The 23,829-nt window shown below is 43.8% G+C and overlaps 1 protein-coding gene across 8 annotated transcripts in view; it reads left to right on the top strand.

Annotated features, from left to right (window-relative positions):
* The window catches only part of LOC139221269 (microtubule-associated protein 4), a 98,910-nt gene that overhangs the window by 11,967 nt on the left and 63,114 nt on the right, over positions 1–23,829 (top strand). For 7 of the 8 annotated variants that reach the window (XM_070853198.1, XM_070853204.1, XM_070853202.1 and 4 more), the window contains exons 2-3: positions 9,822–10,010; positions 13,042–13,098. In XM_070853198.1, coding sequence (XP_070709299.1) covers positions 9,824–10,010; positions 13,042–13,098 — 244 coding nt within the window. In that variant the 5' untranslated portion in view covers positions 9,822–9,823. The remainder of the gene's footprint in view (positions 1–9,821; positions 10,011–13,041; positions 13,099–23,829) is intronic. The other variant, XM_070853200.1, reaches the window with a different exon arrangement.

Below are 23,829 nucleotides of genomic sequence, written 5' to 3'. Positions count from 1 at the left end.
ATTGTCAGTGACATTTTAGTAGAATTAGAAGAGGCAATAGCTGTCATTGATTGTTACTAGTCTGTCTCTGTTACTTTTTCCTTCCAATAATCGGTAACGATAGCTAACATTATTGGCAGAGACATAATGCTACTGAATTGGGAGATGCTGGGTATTAGTTCCAGTCAAACACCTGAATCAATATTTCAAGAAACAATATTTTGGGTTTGGATGTGAACTAGCGTTTTAAAACACCAAATGTCTGTAGGGATCCTTTCCATAATGTTGTGGGACACTACGAATAACAGTCCGAGCCTTCAAAAACAAGCACTCGTAGTGAACGTAATATGATAATGTGCAGTTGCTCCAAAGGATCGCAGTGTAGCCCATTTCACAGGTGTCTGCTGAAGTGAACATCTTTTGTACCTGCCATTTAGACACCAAAATATGTATTAGAATACTGGAATTACAGTTAAACTTTGCTGTGCCATTGGAAGGTCCTTGCAGGGCCTCTCTGAGAGCAGGAACTACGGCCTTAGGACTAAAACTGGACCTAGTTTCTTGCATTCAAGATACAAGAAAAGATATCGAGAAAATAATATATAGATAATATAGAGAATAGAAACAACAGGAAAGAGCAATCCAATGTTATATTTACAGGTGCTGTAGACATTCTCACACACACACACACACACTTTCTCAAGTGCATGATCATAGTACATGAGGAAAGATCACTGAGCTGCACCTGTATGCCTCCGGAGACTAATTACAGCACACAGCCTGTCTGTCTGTCTGTCTGTCTGACACACACACCCTGCATGCAGCAGCAGACCAGATGCCCATGAGACTCTCTCTCTGTCTCTCTCTCTCTCTCTCTCTGTCTCTGGCTCTTCATTCTTTGCTTCATTGTCTGTCACCATGTTTTTATTCATAGTAGTCCTAGTATTTGCAGAGCCTGATGGGGAGCATGCCACCGGCTTCTTTCATAAACATAAACTTCCTGTGTGTGTGTGTGTGTGTGTGTGTGTGTGTGCGTGCATAGCATAAGTGACATAAGTGACAGTAATGTTCCACGTCTTCCTGAAGCTGAAGGGTTGACATGTGCAATGAGAGAGGCCTACGTGTTATTTTATATTTTCACACGGGCAGAGGTGTCACATTATGAGTGTTATTTTGTATCGGGGTGTGTGTGTGTTGGCAGCACACTGGTGTGCTCTCATACTCAAACAGCAGGAGTCATTCCAAAGGTGAATTATAGGTGAATTGTAGTGATCTCTGAGTATTTACTGCGTGTAAATCCAGCCAGTGCCAATAATGGACTTTAACCGTGAAGAGGAACCTCCACTACATACAGGGATGTTTGTGAGGGTTATGGCTGATATTACAGGCTTATGAAATCATCACCTGGATTCAAAAGTGAATTGCCTTTTATGACCTTATCACATGATATTTGATCAGATACTTTATCCCACAGATTAGCGAGAATATGAAGAGTCTCAGTTCTGCTCGTGCTTCCTCATAGCAGCGCTTAACTTGAGTTGGAAGCTGTTCCACATTTTTTTTGTCTTGCAGGTTTTACAGCTCTCTGCGAACAGAGAAACGTTGTTAACACAAACCGTGAGATTGCCAAAGGGTTAGGTGTGATCTCCTCTCACTACATGAGGACGGAGCATAATGATGCTTCAAATGAAAGAAAGCTAAAATATCAGAAAACGATTACTTCAGAGGACCGTTCGGTGTTGGGAATGTGTTTGAAACAGGAGTACTGCACTGTGTTCTTAGTCCTTATCAAGTCGTGTTGAAAGTATTAAAACTCAGGCCAACGACGACTCATCACAGGTTTGAGCCCCACAAATCCAACATGACCAATTGATTATGTAACAGGGCACAGCATAAACGTTTGATAAGTGTGTAGCACAACTTACTGTGACCTGTCAGCTGACATATTTGCTGATACGATACATCTGTTATTCGGTGAAATCAGCTGATATCATATCTCTATCGGAGAAGAACAGGGTTTTTTTTTTAAAAATCCAAATGTGGGCCAAACCCCATAAAGGTTATTGACAGCTATGTGTGTGTGCCTGTGTGTGTGTGTGTTTCAGGATGCTTTGACAAAGTGCTGTGATTGTGTGGCTGGGGTAAATAGACTGAATGGCCCGCTAGGAATGTGAACGATAGAATCTCTGTCAGATTAGTGTGCTGGCAGCTGGACCCTCAGTACACACACACACACACACACACACACACACACACATTATTATAAATTATAAGGGACGTCAGGCAGATAATTACTACATATCTTGACATAACTTGAAAAACAGTTAATTCAATTTAGACAAGTTTGACCAAAAGACAATTAAGTTGAGACAGTTTTGACTCGTGATAAGATTTTGACCATGAACTTGTTTTAATATTTATGGTATATGGACACTCAGTCTACACAGTCTGCTCATTTCTACAGTTTACTCTGGACAGTCTGGGGGGGGGTTTATGATGTGACACCTCAACATGACAACAGGGAGGATTTCCCCTTCGGGTGCACCTGGAGTAGTGATTTACAAGCTGTGAACAGGTATCAGATAACCGTCTTTCGTCTGCTCCCTGCCCCCCCCCCCCCTCCCAGTCTGCTTTCATGTAAACCAGGGAGGGTCATGCTGTGTTTGGGTGTGTGTGTTTTCCTAGAAGTATCTCTGCTTCTCACAGTCTCTTCCTCATGCACACACACACACACACACACACACACACACACACACACACACACACACACAGAAGCAGTGCATCCCTTCAGGTGTCTGTATTGATTGGTGTGTATATAGAAAGACAGGGTGTGGTAGGACAAACAACTAGTACGAGCTAGTTGAGCACTAAGTAGGACAATCACACTGTGTGTGTGTGTGTGTGTGTGTGTGTGTGTGTGTGTGTGTGTGTGTGTGTGTGTGTGTGTGTGTGTGTGTGTGTGTGTGTGTGAACGCATTAGAGGAGAGCAAAGGAAGAAGTGGTTTACATAGCGCTCCTTGACACCTGCTACACACTCATTCATTTAAAATAGACACCACATTTATGATTTAAACATTCTTCAAAAAGCATTCGGTATTGTAATATGGTGTAAGAGATAAGAGACTGTAGATACCTTTAATGTAATGTTCTTTCTAAATCCAGCCATCCAGCCATTAGCTATGCCCAGTTATGTTTTGGAGGGTCTTGGGGGGGCTACAGCTGAGAGAGAGAGAGAGAGAGAGAGAGAGAGAGAGAGAGAGAGAGAGAGGGAGAAAAGCGGCATCAAGTTGCAAACAGAATTGTGGCGGCAGAAAAAACACTTCAAACAGACAAACACAATAAAGTGTCACAAGGGACAATCAGGACGTGAAGCGTACCCCCCCCCCTCCACATGAAAATGAAATGAAACGCGATGAACAGGGGACTGCAGACCTTGCGTAATGACGAAGATAAATCCAGATTATGTAATTGCCGGTAAATATTGTGAGGATTATTAATCATGGCGGGCGGTGCCAGTTAATTCAGGAACATTATTTAGCTGCAGAAAGATTAACATTTTGATGGTTGTGGCACACTGGGGAATATACAAATGTAGTTTTCCAGGGCTTCACCCCTCAGTGTTTTCACTCGTCTCTGTGATAGTGACAGTTAGAAGAGAAGCGAACAGCAGCAACTGCTGCGGAGTCATGAAAGCAGCATGAGTCAGCTCTTATTCTGTCTCTCTCACACACACACACACACACACACACACACACACACACACACACACACACACACACTCACAAGGTATTCAGAGGAAGTGTACCACCTCTCTTAGAAAGTGACATCAAAGGTGAGCTTTCCACAGTGGATACAGGCCAAGACCACTGAACACTTTGTTTTTCCAGACCATGTTGAGACGGTCTATTCCAATACACTCTACCCTCATAGAACCATTTGTGCCGTACTTTTTGCTTCATGTGGAACGCTTCATATAGGCTTATTTAATATCCCATTGTGAGCAGTGACAGATGATATGGAGTGTGAAGCAAATTCCCTGTTGCGCTCACCGATCTCCATCTTCACAAAAGTCCTTCATTCATCTCCTCCTGTGTTAAAAAAAAAGTCCAAAGTATTATGATCACTGAATCTCTCCATGTGGTGTGTACCTTTCTTTGACTTAATCATTCATTCTGTGATTAAGGATGTGAGAAAAGTGTCTGTTCTTTGCTCACTTTTCAGAAGAAACGTTCTAAAGAATTTGCTATAGGCTCATTACAGAGTGAGACAGACCTCCTAAACGTAGCCTGACGCAGTAATGAGTGGGAGTCTGAGTCTCCCTCAGAGCTCTGCCCGCGTGACCTCTTCTAATCATATATCAACATAGTGATAGTAAAGTGATACCGCAGGCGTTTTACAGCCACATCGTCCTTGGACAGTGACACTCCACTGTACTTCTGTAACCCTCCAAGAACCCGTCAGTGTGCACAACACCATGAGTTTGGGTTTGATGCTGACCGCACAGCACTAAGTGACATGACACTGTCTGATGCAGTCAGGTTTTTAGCCACGTTACACCAGGGAGGAGGCATTTGACTTTTCACTTGTCTGAGATAATTATAGTTTCCTGGAGCAGCTATCGCTGCAATGCCTTGCTCAGAGGCACAGTTCAGAACAAACCAGATATCCCAGCAGCTGGCTTGTATCTGGTTTCAAACCTGCATTTTCAGAGTGCAGGAATTAAAAGCAGCAAATGTCTGGCCACACGCTGATCTGTCCGATCTCCACCAGTCTTTTCAGCATCAGGTTGTAAGATATTTCCTCTGGGATGATAAAGGATTAATGATTTATGAAGAATAAACGTCTTATCATTAGCACAATACAGGCCAGATGCTTTTTCATCCGATCGAGGTCATGCAGAGTCTTTTTCTCTTACATGGCCACAGCAGGAGCATCCGCTCAGAGAGGATTCACCCCGCTGACATGTCCTTAAGCAAGATATTGAACACGCTCCCCAACTCTTGACCCCCCCACCCCACCCCCTGAGCATCCTGGAGATTTATCAAGCATGACAGTACATTGTGTTATCATATATTGCAGGAACAGGAGGAGGAAATGCAGAGTGAATTTTGGGATTAGTTATTCTGTCAAGTAAACCGCCATAGGAGCTGTGCCCTGCCAAGGTTTAGTTTCTTTTTCTGCCATATAGACGTACAGATGTCACTCAGTCATACAGTGTGTGTCCACTGAGACTTGATAAAGACTTATAGGAAGTGATTTTCAACAAAAAATACTAGATTTCAGATCGGTATGAACCAGTTATTCCAGTTTTTATGTTCCACTTAGTTTTTTGTGGTGCAAACGGCACAGACCAGTCCAGTGTGCAGTAAACAAGGTCCACTCTACCAGTGCTGGAAAGGGGAAGAGAACAGTGGGGAGGAAATGCAAATGACGCTGCTGATTATCCCTCCCCCCAAGATATTATTGGAAAGAGATACCTCAAATGCAATGTTTAGGAACATGCAATATTTTTTAGTTGGTTATTTGAGAAAACAACCTCAAAACCAGCAATGCTGTATGTTAAGTAGAAGCAAAATAGGCATACAGGCCTGTAACTAATGGAAAATAAGGAAGTTTGGAATCACAATGACAACATTTGTCAGGAAAATTGCAACAAGATATTTTCCTTACTGTTGATCCCTGGTCTTTTCATATCCTGTGATCTGCTAGATTACTTGTATTCTTTTCCTGCTGCTGTATCGTCCCCTCGCACGCTTGTCATGCTGCTTTACTGTTTACATCCACTGCCGCTGTGTGGAAGGCGGCAGATTAAAAAAGAGGCTTCAACAGTTTTTTTGGCAGCTGGAGGATGCACCCCCCCCCCCAATCCCATTGGCACACATTAAAACACACAGGCCGTCACATGCACAAATACACACGACTGATCCACACATACATTCACACGCTCAAGCAGTCGTTAGCAGACAACACAATAGAATCTGCCTCTTGCATGGATTTCCTTCCTTTGTTGAATTCAGATTATTTCCGAGTGGCCACACCAAACCTTCGAGCAGGAGATGGAAAACGGGCTCAGCTCAAACTACGGCACCTTGTAGGGGTCAAAAAACCCTTGAGTTTATGACTTGTGCACCAGGGAGGAACCCGGGCTAATGAGGAGGTTCTGCTCCTGCGGTCCTGTGGTCCTGTGGGGACCTGCTGCAGAAACATAGAGGCTGAAAAGGAACAAACAAGGTCATATAGCTCAGAATTGAAACGGCCGTGGTAGTGCGTGATCCTGCGTTAGATCTGTTGGCGGACGGGAGGGGGGCATGGATCACTCTGCAGCTGGCACAGATGACTTACTGTACACTGAACACAGACAATATGGGGTTAAATATGGAAACTGGGGCAGTGTTTGTAGGCAGCATGGCTTTGTGGTGGAGGGAGCAGCTCTCTGCTCACATCAGAGGCTCATTTAGTCCGCTGATACACTGGCAGTCAGACATATAATAATAGTACGCCTCCGTATAGTTTATTTATATTCCTGCCTGCCCTACATGTGCAGTCTGTAAGCCTTTGTCCAGATTTTAGGTTTGATTAGCTGATTACTGACTGTCTAAAACAGTGCCTGAGGTCGAAGTTGGAACGAGGCTATATATGGTTGAAAAAGTAGTTTTTTGACATATTAATTACTGTTTTGAACGTAATGTAGCGTGCAGTTATGACTAGTGCAAAGCTTCCACATGACTTCAGAAGGACCTCTTGTCGGTGCTATGTCACTCTGCCAGGGGTAAATAAAGAGGAAGTTGATTTTAGCAACAGAACTGTGGATAATTCATCACAAAGTTATTTCTTCTAATGTTATACATCAGATTATAAAGTGATATTTATACTTTTTACAACTCCTCTTAAAATTCTAGGAGGAAAATGCATTGCTTACTATACAGAATGATGTGATTCTATGTTTCTCAGTGTATACTCTCACTTCCACAGTAACGTTTATGTCAGAGGGGTTATACAACAGTGTATGACCACCGGGACAGGGCTTATGGGGTATGGGATATGAAGCGACTGATGAATACAATCAGATTCTCTCTGCTGAAACCCTTTCAGCTTCGGGAACAAGGTAATGTACACTGGCAGAAGCATGCGGACATCCGAACATTACACGCGTGTGTCATTGTTGAGATCTTTCAAACCCACAGGCATTAACCTGCTTTGTTCACCGGATGCAGTTGAGTCGTGCTCCTGCCACGCTCGCCAGCATCCGGACAGAGACGGAACTCTACAGTTATACTAGTGCTCACTATTCAGGAATAGAGGCACCGTCGTAATGACACGAGGGCGTGCTGTGCACAGTCGCTAACCGAGCCACCAGGTATCAGTGACCACACTGATCTTAAAAGAGCAAAAAACATGCTTTCAGTCTTCTTGTGAAACTACAATTGGCTAAACAAGTCCAAACTATCCTGGCTGCTGAAGAGCAAGCTGCCTTTGAGATGGGCCCCCCTCCAAAAACACAGAAGCCATTTTGGCCGGTGTGCCCACACCTGTTCTCCCTGTGGTAGTGAAGAGATAATCCAGCAGATGGGGCTATGGCGTCATCTTTGATTTTTGGCTGCTTCTGTCTGAAGAAGCTGATTGATCTCAGAAAAAGTCCTCCTGTCATGTTCGATTGGAGACACTTGCAGCTCAGTGTTCGTTGAACTGTGTGCTCCAATAGGTTTCAGGTCCACACTGTATTGCTGGCTGCAGTTCAGGAAAGAAGGCCTAATTTGTGTTGACATGAGCTTGGCCGGCAGGGCAGACAGGTTGACTGGAAACTGTAATAACTCAAAGGCCTCAGGTTTGATCCTCTTTGCAGCAAACGTCTTCTCTCGCATCGCCCTTGAGCGAGACCACCAAGTCTCACCTGCCGCCTGAACACCGACGGAACAGGAAGTTCAACAGAGAGAGAGAGAGGACATCTTTAGTGTAGTGAAGGAGGTGTGAAGTGCGTTGTTGATACTGTGGAGGTGATGAGACAGATAAGCACGGTGAGTGTCTGAGCGGCAGAGAAAGGCTGGCCGCTGCCTGCACTGAAGATAATCTGGCATTATGTCTGGATGATGACACAATATGACTCGGCAAATTCCTCCGGTGGCCATTGGTCGGCTAAACTCCCAGGTAGGCCGATGACTGCTTGGATCCGTGCGTGTGTGCGTGTGTCTGGGTCCACGTTTAGGTACAGATTGTACTGTGTTGCTCCAAGCTATGCATTTCTTTCACAAAGCGTAGTCCCAGCTGTGCCTCTCTGTGGCAGACAGTGGTATTACACTTAGGTCATAATCAGCAGGAAAAAAAAAAAAGCCTCCCTTTGTCTTAAATGTGAAGCTCCGGCCTTCAGCGGGATGAATCTGCCATCACGATCTGGATCCAGGTCCTGTGGTCCTGTTACTGTCTCAGAGGCTAATCTGATGGCACCAGAGCTTTGGTCCAGTTTAGCCCACGTAACATTTTACACCCATCACCAAAAGTACATATATCTAGTCATTTTGTTCATCGTGCCTGTTAGTTCGGGGGCCCTCCCGTAATGCAATAGGCTGTAATGTTGTTTTCCTCCCGGCATGCTGCCGGGCTCCTCACTTTCTTTAACCACCTCTCTCCAACATCATCTCCCTCCCTCTCGCTCAGCTTCGTCCTCCCTCGCTTCTTTTCTGCATTCTTCGTCTCGCTGTTTCAGCCTCCATCCTCGTCTCTTTCCTTCCTTGTCCGAGTGTCCATGTAGGGTAAGGAATTGCGGAAATAGCCTTGGAATTACAAATGGCATTATTAATCAGCAAACATGACTTTTGCTTTTTAGGCGTTTTAAATGTCAAAACAGTGCCTAATGTGGAGCCTAAAACTGGACTGTTTGAAAAGTGAAGGCTCTTTAAAACTTCTACCGCCGTGTCTGTTGTGACTGTAATGTATCCTGTAGTTCTGACTTATTTATTCATGTTTAAAGTTCCCCCATGATTGTAAAATGATCACTTCTAGGGACTGTGCCGCTCAGAACTGCGGATGATTCAGTTATTGGTCCTGAGGTTATACATCCATATGTGTTGCTTATTCAGAATCATTTGATTCCCTGTTTTTCAGCACTCCGTCTCTCCACTTTTAAGCCTGACTGGATCTATAAGAGTCTGCACAGGCTTGACCTGAGGTTGTTAACATGTGTAATGGAAAGGAAGGAATGGCCATTGGTTTTGATGTGTTGTTTTTGGGGGTCTGAGGGACAGGATCATTTAGTTGTATCATTAGAGCCATCTACTGCGCTCTATAATCCAAACGCCTCTTGTTCCACTCTTTGTTCACCATATCTAAACATATTTCGGTACACAGCTGAATTGTAAACTGTCATCGTAGTATGAAAAGTAAACTAAAAGATGCCACTACAGGAGGACAATTGAACCGGTGTGATGACCGTCACTCGGCATTTTAAGGTCAGACTGGATCTTGTATCATCGACCGTGTCAGCTGTACATGTTGAAGTTTTCTGTAGGTGTTTCCTGCTGAATGGGACCAGATGAACCAAAGTTAGGACGTGCTTCAGATTGAAAAATAGTCATTTCAGTGCTGAAACGTCTTTATGGCTTGACACTGAGTAAACCTGTTAACCCTCTGTAGATGTCTGTGCGTATTTCAGTCGGTGCTTCAATCAAGCTGTATAAAAGATGCCTGTTGATGATAAATTGTTCATTATTGTCTTATCTCCTTTGTAACGTATCCTGTTCTCTTGTTCATCCCTGTGTGTGTGTGTGTGTGTGTGTGTGTGTGTGTGTGTGTGTGTGTGTGTGTGTGTGTGTGTGTGTGTGTGTGTGTGTGTGTGTGTGTGTGCGCAGCCATGGCGGAGTTAGACCTTAGTCTGAGTGACGCGCTGACAGACAGCGTTCCCCAGCCGGGCCCGGAGAGCCTGGTGGAGAGGGATTTTGTGGCTCAGCTAGAGGCGGAGGCCTTCGACGATCAGGTCGGGGAGACAGTGGGAAAGACAGACTACACCCCCCTTCTGGACAACGACGACACCAGGGCAGGTGAGACTGATATAACAGAGCCCAGTGGAGCATGGGTAATGTACATATGACTCACCATGACTACTAGCACAGTAATAAGAGAGCGTGAGAGCTCTGGACAGTGCTGACTATGCTAGATGATGCCAATTCAAAATTGAGAGGATGTGGTTCTTCTATTGCCACGGATTTCATTTTATTGGCAAAAGAGAGGAACATCTCTGAAAGTTTCCCAGACAAAGACATAATGACCCTGCGGCCTCCTCAGCTGTCGTGTCCTTTCCATCTCTTCTGGTTGGACCTCTAATAGTGTCACCTGCTGAGAACGGAGGACACAGTGAGAGAATTTAGGAAGCACAGCGGTAGACGGGTGAAAAACAGAAAGAAAGTGCAGGCAAAGAAGGATGAGATAAGAAAGTCAGAGGCCTAGCCTAGGAGCTCTCTCCCACCACGTTTTAATTCATACATAGATAAAAGTCTCATTGACCACTGAAGATAAGATATTCCTTTATCAGTCCCACAGCATTCCAAATTCATTGTTAGAGCAGCAAATAAGCCAAAGTAAAAGAACAGCAGAAATAGAACTTCAGTGAATCAATAAATAAATAATGACCTACTGGACAGAGATGTGCACATAAAAAGTATGTACAATTTAAACAAGGTAAAGAATAAAAATAGGGACAATGTACACATGGGGGAATATAAGAAGTATGTACTTAAGTACATTAAGTGAGGAACATGTTCTAAATAGATATGTTCCAGGACCTAGAAGTACTAGGACTTAGGCAACGGCTTCTGCTTTAGACTCTTGAAGACATTTGGCCTAAGTGAACTATTAAATAATCCGATAGCAAACGTGCTGATGTAAACATCCAGCAGACACAGAGTAAAACACTGAGCTGATGCTAAAACGCTCTGTACTCGCAGGTCAAAGAGTCCTCCTCTAAAAATCATTTGATTTCTCGAGTTCCGGTGAAATTAGCTGCAGACTAACAAAACTTCTTCCGCTGTCAAACCGGACTTAATTCCCCTGTTTGTAATCCTTGAAGCAGGAGGTGAGCTCTGTCTGTCTTTTGACGGACATTTCCCTGAATTGCATTATGTTTCTGAGTGCACCCCTGTATCTGATCCCATCCATCCTGAGCGGGATGAGGATCCGCGTTATGCAACATGAACTGCAGCTGCTCCTTAATGACTGATAGTACCAGGCACCGCTGGACACTGGCTGCCATTTTGGATCTGCCGGCGTGCCATTCAGCTGCGGGAGAGATAGCAGCCCGAAGATGAGCAGAGTAGCAGTCACTGTTTTTGAATATCCCAGCTGACTGATACAATTTGGGAAGTTTGCAGGAAAATGTGTCCCAACTCTGAGCAGTTCCTGTCAAAATACCCCGCCTTCTCTGGTGGAGATGCTCAAAGTTCGTTTCCGAAGTCTACATGGTAATAACCCACCGCAGTGCTACTGTCCAAGGTCATCAGATACATGTTAATCATGTCATGTCATTGTGAGGGATCATCATTACTAGTATTAGTATTAGTATGAGTATCAAGGTGCCCTAACAAAAGGTAGGAGCAGAAACACAGCGAGGTGTGCACTGTAGGAAGGTGAGTGAGCAGATATCTAAACAGGACATGGATCAAATGAGCAGCTGAGTGAAGGAGGTGACAGTTAGCCGGGCCTGACTCAGCTCTTGGGCTTGTTTTGGTTACCCAGACACTTTGGTCAGACAGTCAGACGGCGCGCGGGCACTCGCTAGTGACAGCCAGCTGTAGGACCGGCCGTGGGTGGTGTTGCCAGTGATCAACTGTGGCACACTGTGTGCATTTGGACAAACACAGATATGCTGACACGCCGAGTGCCAAACAGCAGGGCGAGGCAGTCCTGATTGTCCTCTGTCAGCAGCAGAGCTAGACAGATGAGGGAAGCACAGTTTTGTTTGTATTTTTTAACCACAGTTGTTGGTTCGGTGTCCTGGTGCACGCGTCATGTGCCCTCACTATTGAAGTGTGTCTGATGAGAGCGCCGTGCTCCTGTTTTTGATCGATCACGTCCGTTTGTGTAGTAATTCCTTCCTTGAGTGGATGCCTTCCTTCCTTTGGTTTTTCTGCACGCCCACTTGTTGATGTGTTCATGTGTTAATGCATGTGTTCTGTATATATATATATATATCTGTCTTTGCACGTATTGACTGCAGAACGGTCTTGGTTTGGCAGCATGTACTTTTTTGTCGTCTCTGTGTGTGTGTGAAAGACAGTAAATGCGTTCTGTGGCTCGTATCACGCACTAATATTAGTGGGCTTACCTGCTATCAGTAGACATAGCTCCAGTAGTACAAAGCTGGCTCACCTTGAACCAGGATAAGTCACCACCATGACACCATTGTAAGCTGTGCTGCATGGCTAACCTAAGCTTCAGGCATAAACGTGCCAAGAAAGATAGTGATGTGGCAGCAAAGTGAAGAAGAAGACTGCCAGCACCTTGAAAGGTGGGTCTCTACCACTGGTGTGCCAGTAGTGAATGGACGGCTGCATGAGAGGCAAACTGTGAAGCACTTTAGGTAAAAGCAGTCCTTTTACCAAAACCACTGTTGTGTGTGTGTGTGTGTGTGTGTGTATTTCTGGGCATGCCTCTGAATGTGTGTGTGTATTTGTGTCAGAGCCTCGGTGTAAAGCTGATACAGACATACTCTTGTCCATGTGCACATCAGATAAATAAAGTGCAGTGATTCAGCAGTCAGATGTCACATGGCGTCACTCCGACACCGACACCAGCCAATATGTGCTGCCCTCTGCCTGCCCTGGCCCGGCCTGGCCCGGCCTGACCCTAACCATCCCGTGTGCTGTTGACAGGCTCGTGTGAGGCACCCCTTTAAAAAGCCTTCAAATTCAGGGTCGCTGGTTTCCATTTAATCCCTGGCTCCGTCTCTCATATTTCCGCTGTACAAACCAATACAAAGCAGTTTGATTTTCTATCTTGTCAAGCCATTAGCACTCAGATGGACAGTAATGTGCTGTGTGTGTGTGTGTGTGTGTATACGTGTGTGTGTGTGTGCAGACAGCGGTACTGTGTTGGAGAATGGAACGCAGGAAGCTCATGGGGTGCAAAAGTCTGGTAAGGCATCCCACAATTCCCTCTGCCATTTGTCTGTCGCCTTGTCGTCCTCATCCTCCAATCATGGCCTTTTTCTTGCCTTTCAACCTCTTCTCCTTCTTTACTTTTTTGTGTTTTGTGGTTGTACGTGCGTACCTTTAGTATTCAGAGTAGAATATGCACCGCTCTCCAACATCTCTTCAAAGTCGTCTTAAGTACACGGCTGCTGCTCTGTCTTTTTTTTTTCCTCCCAGACATTCAGTCTAAGTAGTTCAGCTGAAGAGCATGAGGCAGAGAAAAAAATGCCAGAAAATAGGTATTACCAGGTAAACGTTAAAAGTGTCTGAAGTTTCTTAGTACAGCCGATCGTCACGCTGTTCTTGTGTTAGAGATCATTTACTTAAGCTACTATTTGTGTATAATTTGGAAACGTCCACCTTTGGTGCCCCACAGTGGTAAATATAACAAAGAGGTACCCTGAAATGAAATGACAGGCGTCCATCAGTGGTCCTGTCGGTACGGTTTTATTTTCCTCAGAGAAATGTGAAAGGTGCCACGATGACATAAACATCCAACATATAGTGGCAGAAGAACGGTCCGTTTTGAGACTTTGGGGCCAAAGCAAGACCACAGAGTCATTGTTTTCTCAGGCCACGTGTCAAAGCACCACCAAGCAACAGAAGGGGAGCATTCTGCAGGAGAGGAATCTCAACAGCGCTTCATATTCCTGTCGTGTTTTTTTATGTTAGTCACAGGGTTTTGAATGGGAACGATTAAATCACTAAACACCGTTGACTGTAAACACGGAACCAGAGTGTCCCTATGTTGGCTGCACGTTTCCATCCTGCCCTCCTTCTGCCAGTGAGGGAGCTGCGTACCTTTTTGCGTGACGTTTCATAGCTGCCTTCGTACAGCTCAGGATTAAAGTTGTGAGCTATACAAAGGCAGCAGTTCATCAAGCGTCTACACCTCATCTTCGATCAGTTTCAGTCATTTGCATAATCAATGCATGAAAATGAATCTTGATCGACAGCAGGACTCAGATTGTCGTGCTCTATGTAGTACATGGAGTAACGCATGCACTGAAGCTCGTGCACAAGCACTTTGTCCTCAGCAGTCCTCGCGTTGCTTATGATGTGAATACACTGTTATACCAATATTTCATATTGGTGATAATTAGTGACAGAGAGGAGATGCAGCTCTGGAGAGGAACATATTGTCTAGCAAACAAAGCCTCCATCTTCCCCTCTCTAGTTTCTTTTGTGTGTGTGTGTGTGTGTGTGTGTGTGTGTGTGTGTTTTGTCTTCCCATCGCTCTGCTGTAACATATTTGGTCTACACATGGTCCTGATCTTCGGTTCACTTGTCATCATGCAGTTGTTCCAGTTCCCACCACAGAGCCGCTGTGCATGTCATTCGCAGAGAAAGCATTTTTGCACGAGGGTATAAATTAGTGCATGAGGTCTCCTCCACTGACACTGTGTGTGTGTGTGTGTGTGGTGTGTGTGTGTGTGTGTGTGTGTGTGTGTGTGTGTGTGTGTGTGTGTGCGTGTGGACGTACAGTGGTGGAAATGAAGTTTAAAGTGAAGGGCACTGGTGGAGTAATGCATGGCCAGACTGGGTCTTCAGGTAGTGGAAGGCTCTGGCAACTGAGCTTACAGAAATCTTGGCAGTGTCTGTGTGACACCATGCCAACAACACAGCAGTCATTAAGAAACTCTGAAACAAACCTTTGATGTTGGCTGAATACTGGTTTGTCCAGTCTGTGCCCAATATTATTACTGCTCCGAGCTATGGAAATATCTGATGAGTAGAGTCCACGTCAAAGCCACTGATTACCTAAAATAAGCTCACTTTGCTCATGAAGTGAGCTTATTTAGGTAATGAAATCGGAATGAAATGCAGCTGGTGGTGCTGAAATCTTTTGCAGTCAGAGCTCCATCCACTGTCAGCAGGGCAGGTTTGTTTTGTGTGTGTGTGGTTGAGCCACATTTGTTGAAAGTGAGCTACAGTGTGGATACCTCTGCTGCAGCTGGGAGGAGTGTCTAACTCCTAATGACTAGTGTTACCAGGTGTAGGTGATGGAGTAACTACTCCAGCCATTATTTGGCAGGTAACTAACCTGCTCTGTCGTTCTGCTCTTTTAATTAACAACTGTTGTCTGCAGTGGTCGCTGTGTGAATCTGTATCTTTATTGTCCACTGAGCTGATACAGGTGCACTGTGGGAATGATGGAACTGCCCACGGCCGTCTTTTACGTACTCAGTACGGCCCTTTGAAATGACTGGAAGCCTTAGCGGGACGGATGTTGGTGACAGTGGGGGGAGTGATCGGCATGTTAATCAGACATCTGTGTTTGCATGTTCACCGTTTAGCTGCGTGGCTGTTCGCATGGCATGAGTAGCTTGTGTTACCACGGTTACGCAGCAGAACGTGTGCGCGCGAATTTGTAAATTCAGAGAGATGCATAGAAATACTGTTGGGAGGATGCTCTGTCCAAGTTCTCTCTCCTGTTTCCCACACTGCATCATTAGTGAGTTGAGCGGTAATAGAAGAGCACAGTTTGGAGGGGGGGGATGTGATGTAACTTTTTGCAGTGGGCCTACTTAAGCAGACAGAGCATCTGGCCTCGTCGAGGTGCGTTGAATTCATTCATCACTGTTAGTCCAGTGGCCCCGAGGGAGAGGACGCAGGCAGCAAAAGTAGTAACTGGGTCAGAGAATGGAGAGCGTTAGCCGAATCCTGACAGAGCACAGGCAGATGTGTGTGTTTCTGAGTGTGTACTGTGTGTTCTTAAGGTGCTGCATGCCATCTCCAGTGCATGACGCTTCTGCATGGCACATAAAGTCTAAGTACAGTAAAGTATAAACTTCTTCCCAAGTATTTGACCAATAGAAGATGATAGTTGGCGTTGAATCTGGCCCTCAGAAGGAGATCAATCTGCCTGTGTCTGGTGTTGGTCAAGTATTTGATATTTGTTACTTGAGTTTCGGTTGATTTTGTGACATTTTTACTAACTTGCTTTCTTCCCTTTTTCCCCCTTTTCCCTTCCTCTCACTCTCCTTTTTTCCTCTTGCCCCCTTGCATAAACACATTTTTTTTTTAAATATTTATGCTCGACTCTTCCTTTTTTTTCTGTTTTGCCTCTTTCTGAACGAACCCTATTTTGTTGATGCACTTATTTTACTTTTATTTCTGCGTTTTCTCCCCCTTCATCTTAATTGCTGTCGTTCGTTCATTTTTTTTTTTTCTTTTACTCTACTCCCCTCCTCTCTCCGCTGTGTCTCTTCTTTCCTCCCAATACCCATGCTTCAGAGGATTAAAACTCGCCTTCCATCGCCAAGCTGACTGTTAATCAGCTGTGCTTCCGCTCCTGTGCACCTCTTCCCTGTCCCTGTGCAACATGCGCACACACACACACACACACACACTCACACACACACACACACACACACACACACACACACACACACTGTCTACCCTCTCCATGACTCCTTTGATCCAGTGTGAAGGAGAAAGTTGTGGACAAGATACCACATTTATTTTCACTCATGGCAGAGCCCACACACACACACACACACACACACGCACACACAGCCATGCCATGCTGTCCTGACTTCAGCACACACTGTTCCTCCACATAATGTGTTGGCACACTGTGATTCTTTCCGCTGGGCAAACTGGGTGTCTCTGGCACACTGCGGTTTTTGGACATGCACGCAGTCACATTTGATATTCAATTTGTATTTAATTTTTTTTTTTTCTGCAGTTCTTTTCCAGAATTACCACAATTACTTATTTCCACTGTGTCAAATGAAATGTTCCCTCCCCCCCCGTCTCTTTCTCTCCGATCATGTTCATTATTCCATTACTTGCAAATCAAGCATATAAGTTCAATATTAACAAAAAGGATATGCAAATTAAATTCATCCTTACATAATTAAAAGCCGACCGCGGCATAAAACAAACCCAAAGTCTACATCATGCACATCTGTAGCCCCTTTTAGTTTATCGCCCTCCCTGTCACACCGTCACACTGAAGTAGACAGTGAGTGCACAAGTTCATGTCCTCACAAAAACACAGACACAGACACCATCCAGCAGCCAGCCCCTGTCCTCTCGTCTGAAAGCTTTCAAATTGAATAGCCAAGGCTGCAAGCTGGATCCATCAACACCCAGCAACACACACACACACACACACACACACACACACACACACACACACACACACACACACTCGCATGTGAAACCACCAAAGGACTATTTGTATTTTTGTCAATATTCTTCTTTTAATGAAATGCTTTTAACGCCTCTCTTCAGAATCTCTGAGGTTAAACCTGGACCCCGTGTCTGGCTTTGCACTGTTTTGCACTGCACTGTCTTTGTTGCACCAGATAGATAAAGAAGTAAGCTCTACAGCCTGACCTTCAGTGGACAATCATGTATGTGAATAGTGTAATAAAATATCCCCCAAGTGTTTGACCTGCCATCTGTCCCAGTCACTGCTAGTTTTTAGCTCTCACTGTTGATCTGATCACTGAGTAGTTGCTTCTCTCAGTTACTTACTTCCATGGCTGCTTACTAATAAGGCCATGCGTTTGTTGTGTCTGCTGCTGCACGCAGGCCATGAAGTCAATTAGTCAATCAATGATTTTATTCGACTGACAACTAGCTTGCCATTAAGAGGATGTAGTCCTGGCAGCCACGAGCTCGTGCAACACACTCCAACCTGTTGGTTTTTTTTTTAAATGCAAAATATGTCCATTATCAAAACATGTTGGCGTTCTGGCCCTCTGTGCACACGTTTCTGGTTTGTGCTCTAAACCGTTTCCACTGGAACTAATTTGGACCACAGATCCCTGTGAGAACAGGTGACGGAGTATCACAAACACAGTTGTATTCCATTCTGTTAGGATGGTGGCAGCATCAGTGGCAGTAGCAGATGGTCGGCATATTGATCTGCAGCTCTCTGGTTGGTTAGGCCAGGGAGGAAATCTTTTGGTTGGTTGAACTAACAGTTTTAGAAGAACTTGCGAATGAGGCGTAGAAATGTTCTGCGGATCGCCAGCAAGACTGTTTTCACAGTCTAACAAGTCATTGCCCCAACAGAATAAAACTTCAGTGTGGTTTGTGAATACGTCCATCTGTCTGCCTGCATTGTAGCAGGCCAAGCGCCACTCACTGTACCCCACGCCATAGTCCTCTGGTCTTTTCATGTACACAAGATCATTGAAGACCTCCACAGAGATATTCCCAGGGGTCAGAGGTCAGCTGCAGACACAACAGTTGAGCAGATATTTTACCCAGCAGGGTGAATCATTGTGTATTCTTTGTGGATTTATTTCTTAGCTGCATAGAAACACAAAGATTTAGATCCAGCCTCTTTTATGTGTTTGCTCTCATCCAGAGGTATAAAACATATCTCAAAGGTTTCTCTTATCTCAGTGTCCTTTTTATAGCTGTACTTCTCTTTGTTGTCTGCCTGCGCCTTGTTCCAATAAACCAATATATAACACACACTTACCTGGCTTTTGGGTTTCTCTTTCTTTTTCTAACCAGCCTGAGCTAAACCTCTTATCAAATGTCTAACCGCTGCTTCTTTCCTTCTCTTGGTTCCCTCCTATCCCTGTTCCTCGCAGCCATTTATGTTATGGGCATTATTATAGCATTTCTCCGATATTCTTATATCTCAGCTGCCTTTTTTAAGAGAACAAGACGTGCAGTCGTCCTGACTGCAACCTTTGAAGTGGTGGGTTTTTACAACGTAAAGCTTAGAGATTAGTGTGTGCCACAAGGAACTGATTTTCTATTGTCCCTGAGAGATGTGCCTCTTTGGTTACAAAACAGGTTTGTTTATTACGCTTTCCGTTTTTGGATAGAGAAAAAAATGGCTTAAGAATACACAAAAAATGAAATAACAGCAATTGTGCTTTCTCTAAAGATGCTTGCCAGCTATCTGTATTTTATAGCTTCTCTTCCAAAGTCAGTGGCTGTCTGAAGTCAGGATCCAAACATTAGAGGAGACATGCTCCAGGAAGCACAGAGGAACAGTGGCAGACGCTTGTCGCTTTTGTCTTCAGCTTATATTAAACTACTATCATCATCAGGAAAAGAAAAAAAAAAAAAACTTGCACACCTAGAAATCTAACAAATATTCCAACCTGTAGAACAAAATAACCATTCCACAATGAGCATGTAAGCATTTTCTGATCCATAAGATGGCAGCGTTTGTGCTGTCTGGACAGTTGTCTGATTAACCTCCTCTGTGACAAAGGTTAATTGAGCTCATGCAACTACAACTACTTGGTAAACCTAAGAGAATGATTGTGCTGATGCTTTAAAGAAACCAGGGTTGACTCTTAGGATACCAGCACTAGTCTCAGGTGTGTCTGTATGCTCATTTCTAGAGCTGTAAATCACCTCTCATGGTCTCCATTTAGTGAAAGGATCTAGCTCAGGTGTTATGATATTTATGAAGTTATGAAGATCTGTTTAGAAAGCTTGGAAGCAGACCTTTGCGGATTAAATTATTACATAAAAATAGGTTGTTTAAAGTGTTTGAATGAAAGACAGACGCTGTCATTTTTATGTCAAGGACAGAAACAGGCTTAAAAAGGTTGTGCTCAGACAGTTCATCAAATTAACCTGAAAATGAATTACCAACAAGCCTGCCGTCTCTTTTTGTGTTCCCCTCATTGGTCCTATCCTCGTTCAGCAGTCACACATGCTGTCCTCTTTGTATCAGACGTTTTCCTCTGTCGAACCCAACAAACATGGGGAGCTTGCATTTTTGCTGTCGGGTCTTCGCCATCATGTTTTCTAGTTCGCATGCGTGGAGCATGTCTGCATATGGATTCCCCCAGTTTTGGTACATATAGAAGTGCATCCACATCCACATCAGTACCTGAATAGACTCATGCTATCATACTGTAGTGTACTGTACTTGTAACTGACTGCTGTCATTCACTCAGGTCTTGGTCAAAATGGGCAAATTAATTGATAAATGAAAAAAATCTCTTTCCAATTTCTTGGCTACTTTCTTACATTTTAAAGACCATTAATTAAAAAAAAACAATCAATACAATATAATTTCTTATTTCAGCCCTATTGAAATTCCCTTTAAAATGTTTGTGGCTTTGTTGAGTGGTAGCTCTGAGATGAGTAGTGTTGCTCATGCTTCACCATCCCCTCTCCTATAACCTCCAGAGATGTGCCTGACCTGTGCGATCCTCTCCGTCAGCATGGGTGTGCTTGCCTGTGAGAGTCTATATGGGGCAGCATGTCCTACTTAGACTCAGATAGTTGTGATGTGGGTGGTGAAGGGAGGAAAGGAGAGAGAGCTGAACAAGTCCTTTGTGTCGCAGATGTGCTGGGAGGGATCGTCCTGTATCTTTCAGCGTGTACGCCACAAACACACAGTCACATGCACGAGCATCCCAACACCGAGAGAGCCTCACCTCGAACAGCTGCTCCCCTACATTACCCTTAAAGAGATTGGAGAGGGAGAGTGAAGAAATATTGAAAAATAACAGCATACTTGTACATAGTGCATAGATCGACCCCCACACTATTATAGGACATTATGTGCGTCTCCTCACACACTGACGACACATCCCTGAAGACTGATGACCTTGAACTTCTGTCATGCCTGCAGCATGTTTTATACGTTATTGATCTACTGTATGAAGGTGTTATATCACAGGCTTAGTAAACTGAATGCAGTAAGTTCACCATCTTGGTGCAGATTCAAGTATCTCAACAAGACAGTAAGAAATCCGGTGTCTGAAGCTGACATTTTCCGTCGGTGACTTTGTTGACAGTTTCAATTTTAATGTCACTAATGTTTTAGATGCCTTTGCCCTCTTGAAAACTAAAGTGGTCTCTGGTAAGAGGAAAGCACCATGTAGGAATGCCACTCACTGGTGAAAACACATAAAAGAGAGTGTAGAAAGGCAGAATGCAGCTGGCGTAAAACCACTCCTGTTCAGTTGACACTTTTTCTTTTTTGTGTCATTGTTTGTAATCTTAAACCCACTACCTGCTGCCTTGATACCTTGTCTTTTTTTTTTTTTTTAGAGATTTTAGCTGTTTAGCACCAAATATTAGTCATTAATAAATAGTCCTCTTCAGTCAGGTGTTTTTGTAGGGCCCCGAAGACAGCAGTTATTAAACCTCTCTTGAAAAAGCCTAATCTAGATGTGATAAATAACTACAGACCAATATCACATTTGGCTTTTTCTGGGAAAGGTCATTGAACGGGTTGTTTTTCTGCAGCTTAACACCTTCCTGGTGCAAAATAATTCCTTCAAATCTCTTTTAGTCTGGTTTTAGACCACACCACAGCACTGAGACTGCACCTGTTAAAATTTTAAATGACATCCATCTGAGTAGCGACACATCGAAAATCTCAGTTCTAATTTTATTGGATCTCAGAGCTGCATATGATACTGCTGACCCTGAAATACTGTTGGACAAATTAGGAAAGTAGGTGGGACTGTCTGGAAGTGTGTTAAACGGGTTCAAACCTTACTTACAGGATAGGGACTACTTTGTGTCAATTGGTCATTTCAAATCTGAGCGAATAAAAAATAACGTGGGGTTCCTCAAGGGTCCATTCTCAGACCTCTTCTTTTTAATGTTTATATGCTTCCCCTTGCTCAGATCATCGAATCTTACCACATCCTGTATCATACTTGCATGCAGATGACACACGACTCTATGTAACGGTGTCTCCACATGACTACAGTCCCTTCCATTTGCTAAACAAATGTATCAAACACATCAATGAGTGCATGTGCTAGAATCTCCTACAACTAAACACAGATTAAGAAAAATGAAAAGATTAAAAGTCAGGGCTCATCTTAACTGTTATGAATCTTGGTGTTATGATGGACTCAGACCTAAATTTCAATTCCCACATAAAAACATCAAATCAGCCTACTACCACCTTAAAAATATAGCCAGAATTAAAAGATGTTTGTCCAAACCAGATGCAGGAAAACTTATTCACTATGGCAATAGTGTCTTCACGGGTCTTGATAAAAGAATCTATTAGACAACTGCAGCTTCTTAAATCCCTCCTCTGGCTTCCAGTGTGCCAAAGGATAGATTTTAAAATCCTATTACTTGCTTGTAAAGCAATAAATGGTCTTGGACCCAAATGCATAACTGACTTACTTATAAGGTATGACGCGCCCAGGCCCTTCACGTCATTTGGTCCAGGTCTACTCAGCTTCCTCTGCCCTGCTTAGCCTGCTTCCACTGACTGACCCTGAATAGGTGGAGGAAAATGGATGGATGGATGGAAAGTGAATGAGCTAAAATTACAGTAAATAAACTTCATATTGTGATGCTAGAATAGTGATTAAGACTACTTCAAAAATATAGGAAACCTGTTGGAAACGCAACCAGTTTGTATCAGCCTTTGAAAAGCCAAACTCACCCTCGCCTACTTTTCATTTGACTGAAAAACCATAGCTCTCAACTTTTAGCTAAGCATATCACCATCTTTGTATAATTTGATAAATTCATGCTGTCATTCTGTTTTACTTGAAGAAGTGATTTGGTAGAAATGCTGTATTAATCTCCTTTTCATAATGCAATTTTAATCCCTGAACTGGGAAAAAACCTAATTCCCCCTTCACTGATGTCTTCTGTGCAGACAGAAAGCTTCTCATCTTAGTGAGCCTCCCTGACATGTAAAGGTTCGTGTGATTGGCTGTGGATGTGCATGTCTTTGTGGATGTCTTTGTGGAATGTGTATGTGTATGTGTTGCCTCCCTCTTTATTCTCTTGTCAGAATATAGTGTGTAAAATGTGCGTGTGAATATTTAGGCAAACTCAAACTTGCCTTTGAATGGGAAACATCAACATGGAGTACTAGAGATTCTCTGCTGCACTGCACTGCTCTCTGCTGCACTTCAAAATGCGCACTTGTTCACTTCATCTGTCTATTTGACAGGTACTAACTGCACAGGGGGTAGGAAGTAGGGAAGGGCCCCCTTCACTTAATGCCACAGGCACACATTTGTTTCAAGGGCGGATCACTGAATCCCAATTTCGACCAACCGTTCCTGTCCACTGATCCAGAACAATTGAGATAACATTCAGCCTTCATAAAAACAACTGACAACAGCAACTATAACATCATACATCTTCATTAATCTTCATTATCATTAGAATTTCACAATAGGTGAGTCCAGAGACCTATATACCTGAATGGTAGGATCTCACTCATCTTAGAGAACCATGATTAGAAACCATGATTTGTGGAAGTTTGATCTAAAGCAGTTTTTGGCATATTGAATGGATCTGTCAACATGTTCCAAATCACCGTCTAGTTTTATTTGTTTCCTGTTTGCCCTTTTTTTGATTGGGGACGTGTTGTTTTTTACCAGTCACTGCCATATCATATTCACACAGATGCCATTTTCAGTTGACCATTTTACTGTTGCTGACACTTTCTTCGATGTAGTTATCTAGCTACATAGGGTACAGATGCAACGCTCTAAGGGCACTGATTAGTTGACTCTAATCTAACCAGACCAATGGAGACTTTTGGAACCAGGCTAATGGAGATGTCTGCTCTGTATCTCTCAGTGACAGCAGCTGGGCTGAGCATTTCAGCTTTCTCTGCCTTGTGCATTGCATCATATAGTACTCATATACAGCATGACAGCATCAGCATTCCCTCTTGAGGTAGACCAAAGGAGAATCCTCTACGTACTGCTGATGTGGGTTTGGGCATTTTGTT

The sequence above is a fragment of the Pempheris klunzingeri genome, chromosome 21, assembly GCF_042242105.1.
Source record: "Pempheris klunzingeri isolate RE-2024b chromosome 21, fPemKlu1.hap1, whole genome shotgun sequence".
NCBI lineage: Eukaryota > Metazoa > Chordata > Actinopteri > Acropomatiformes > Pempheridae > Pempheris > Pempheris klunzingeri.
This window is presented reverse-complemented; position numbering and strand designations above follow the sequence as displayed.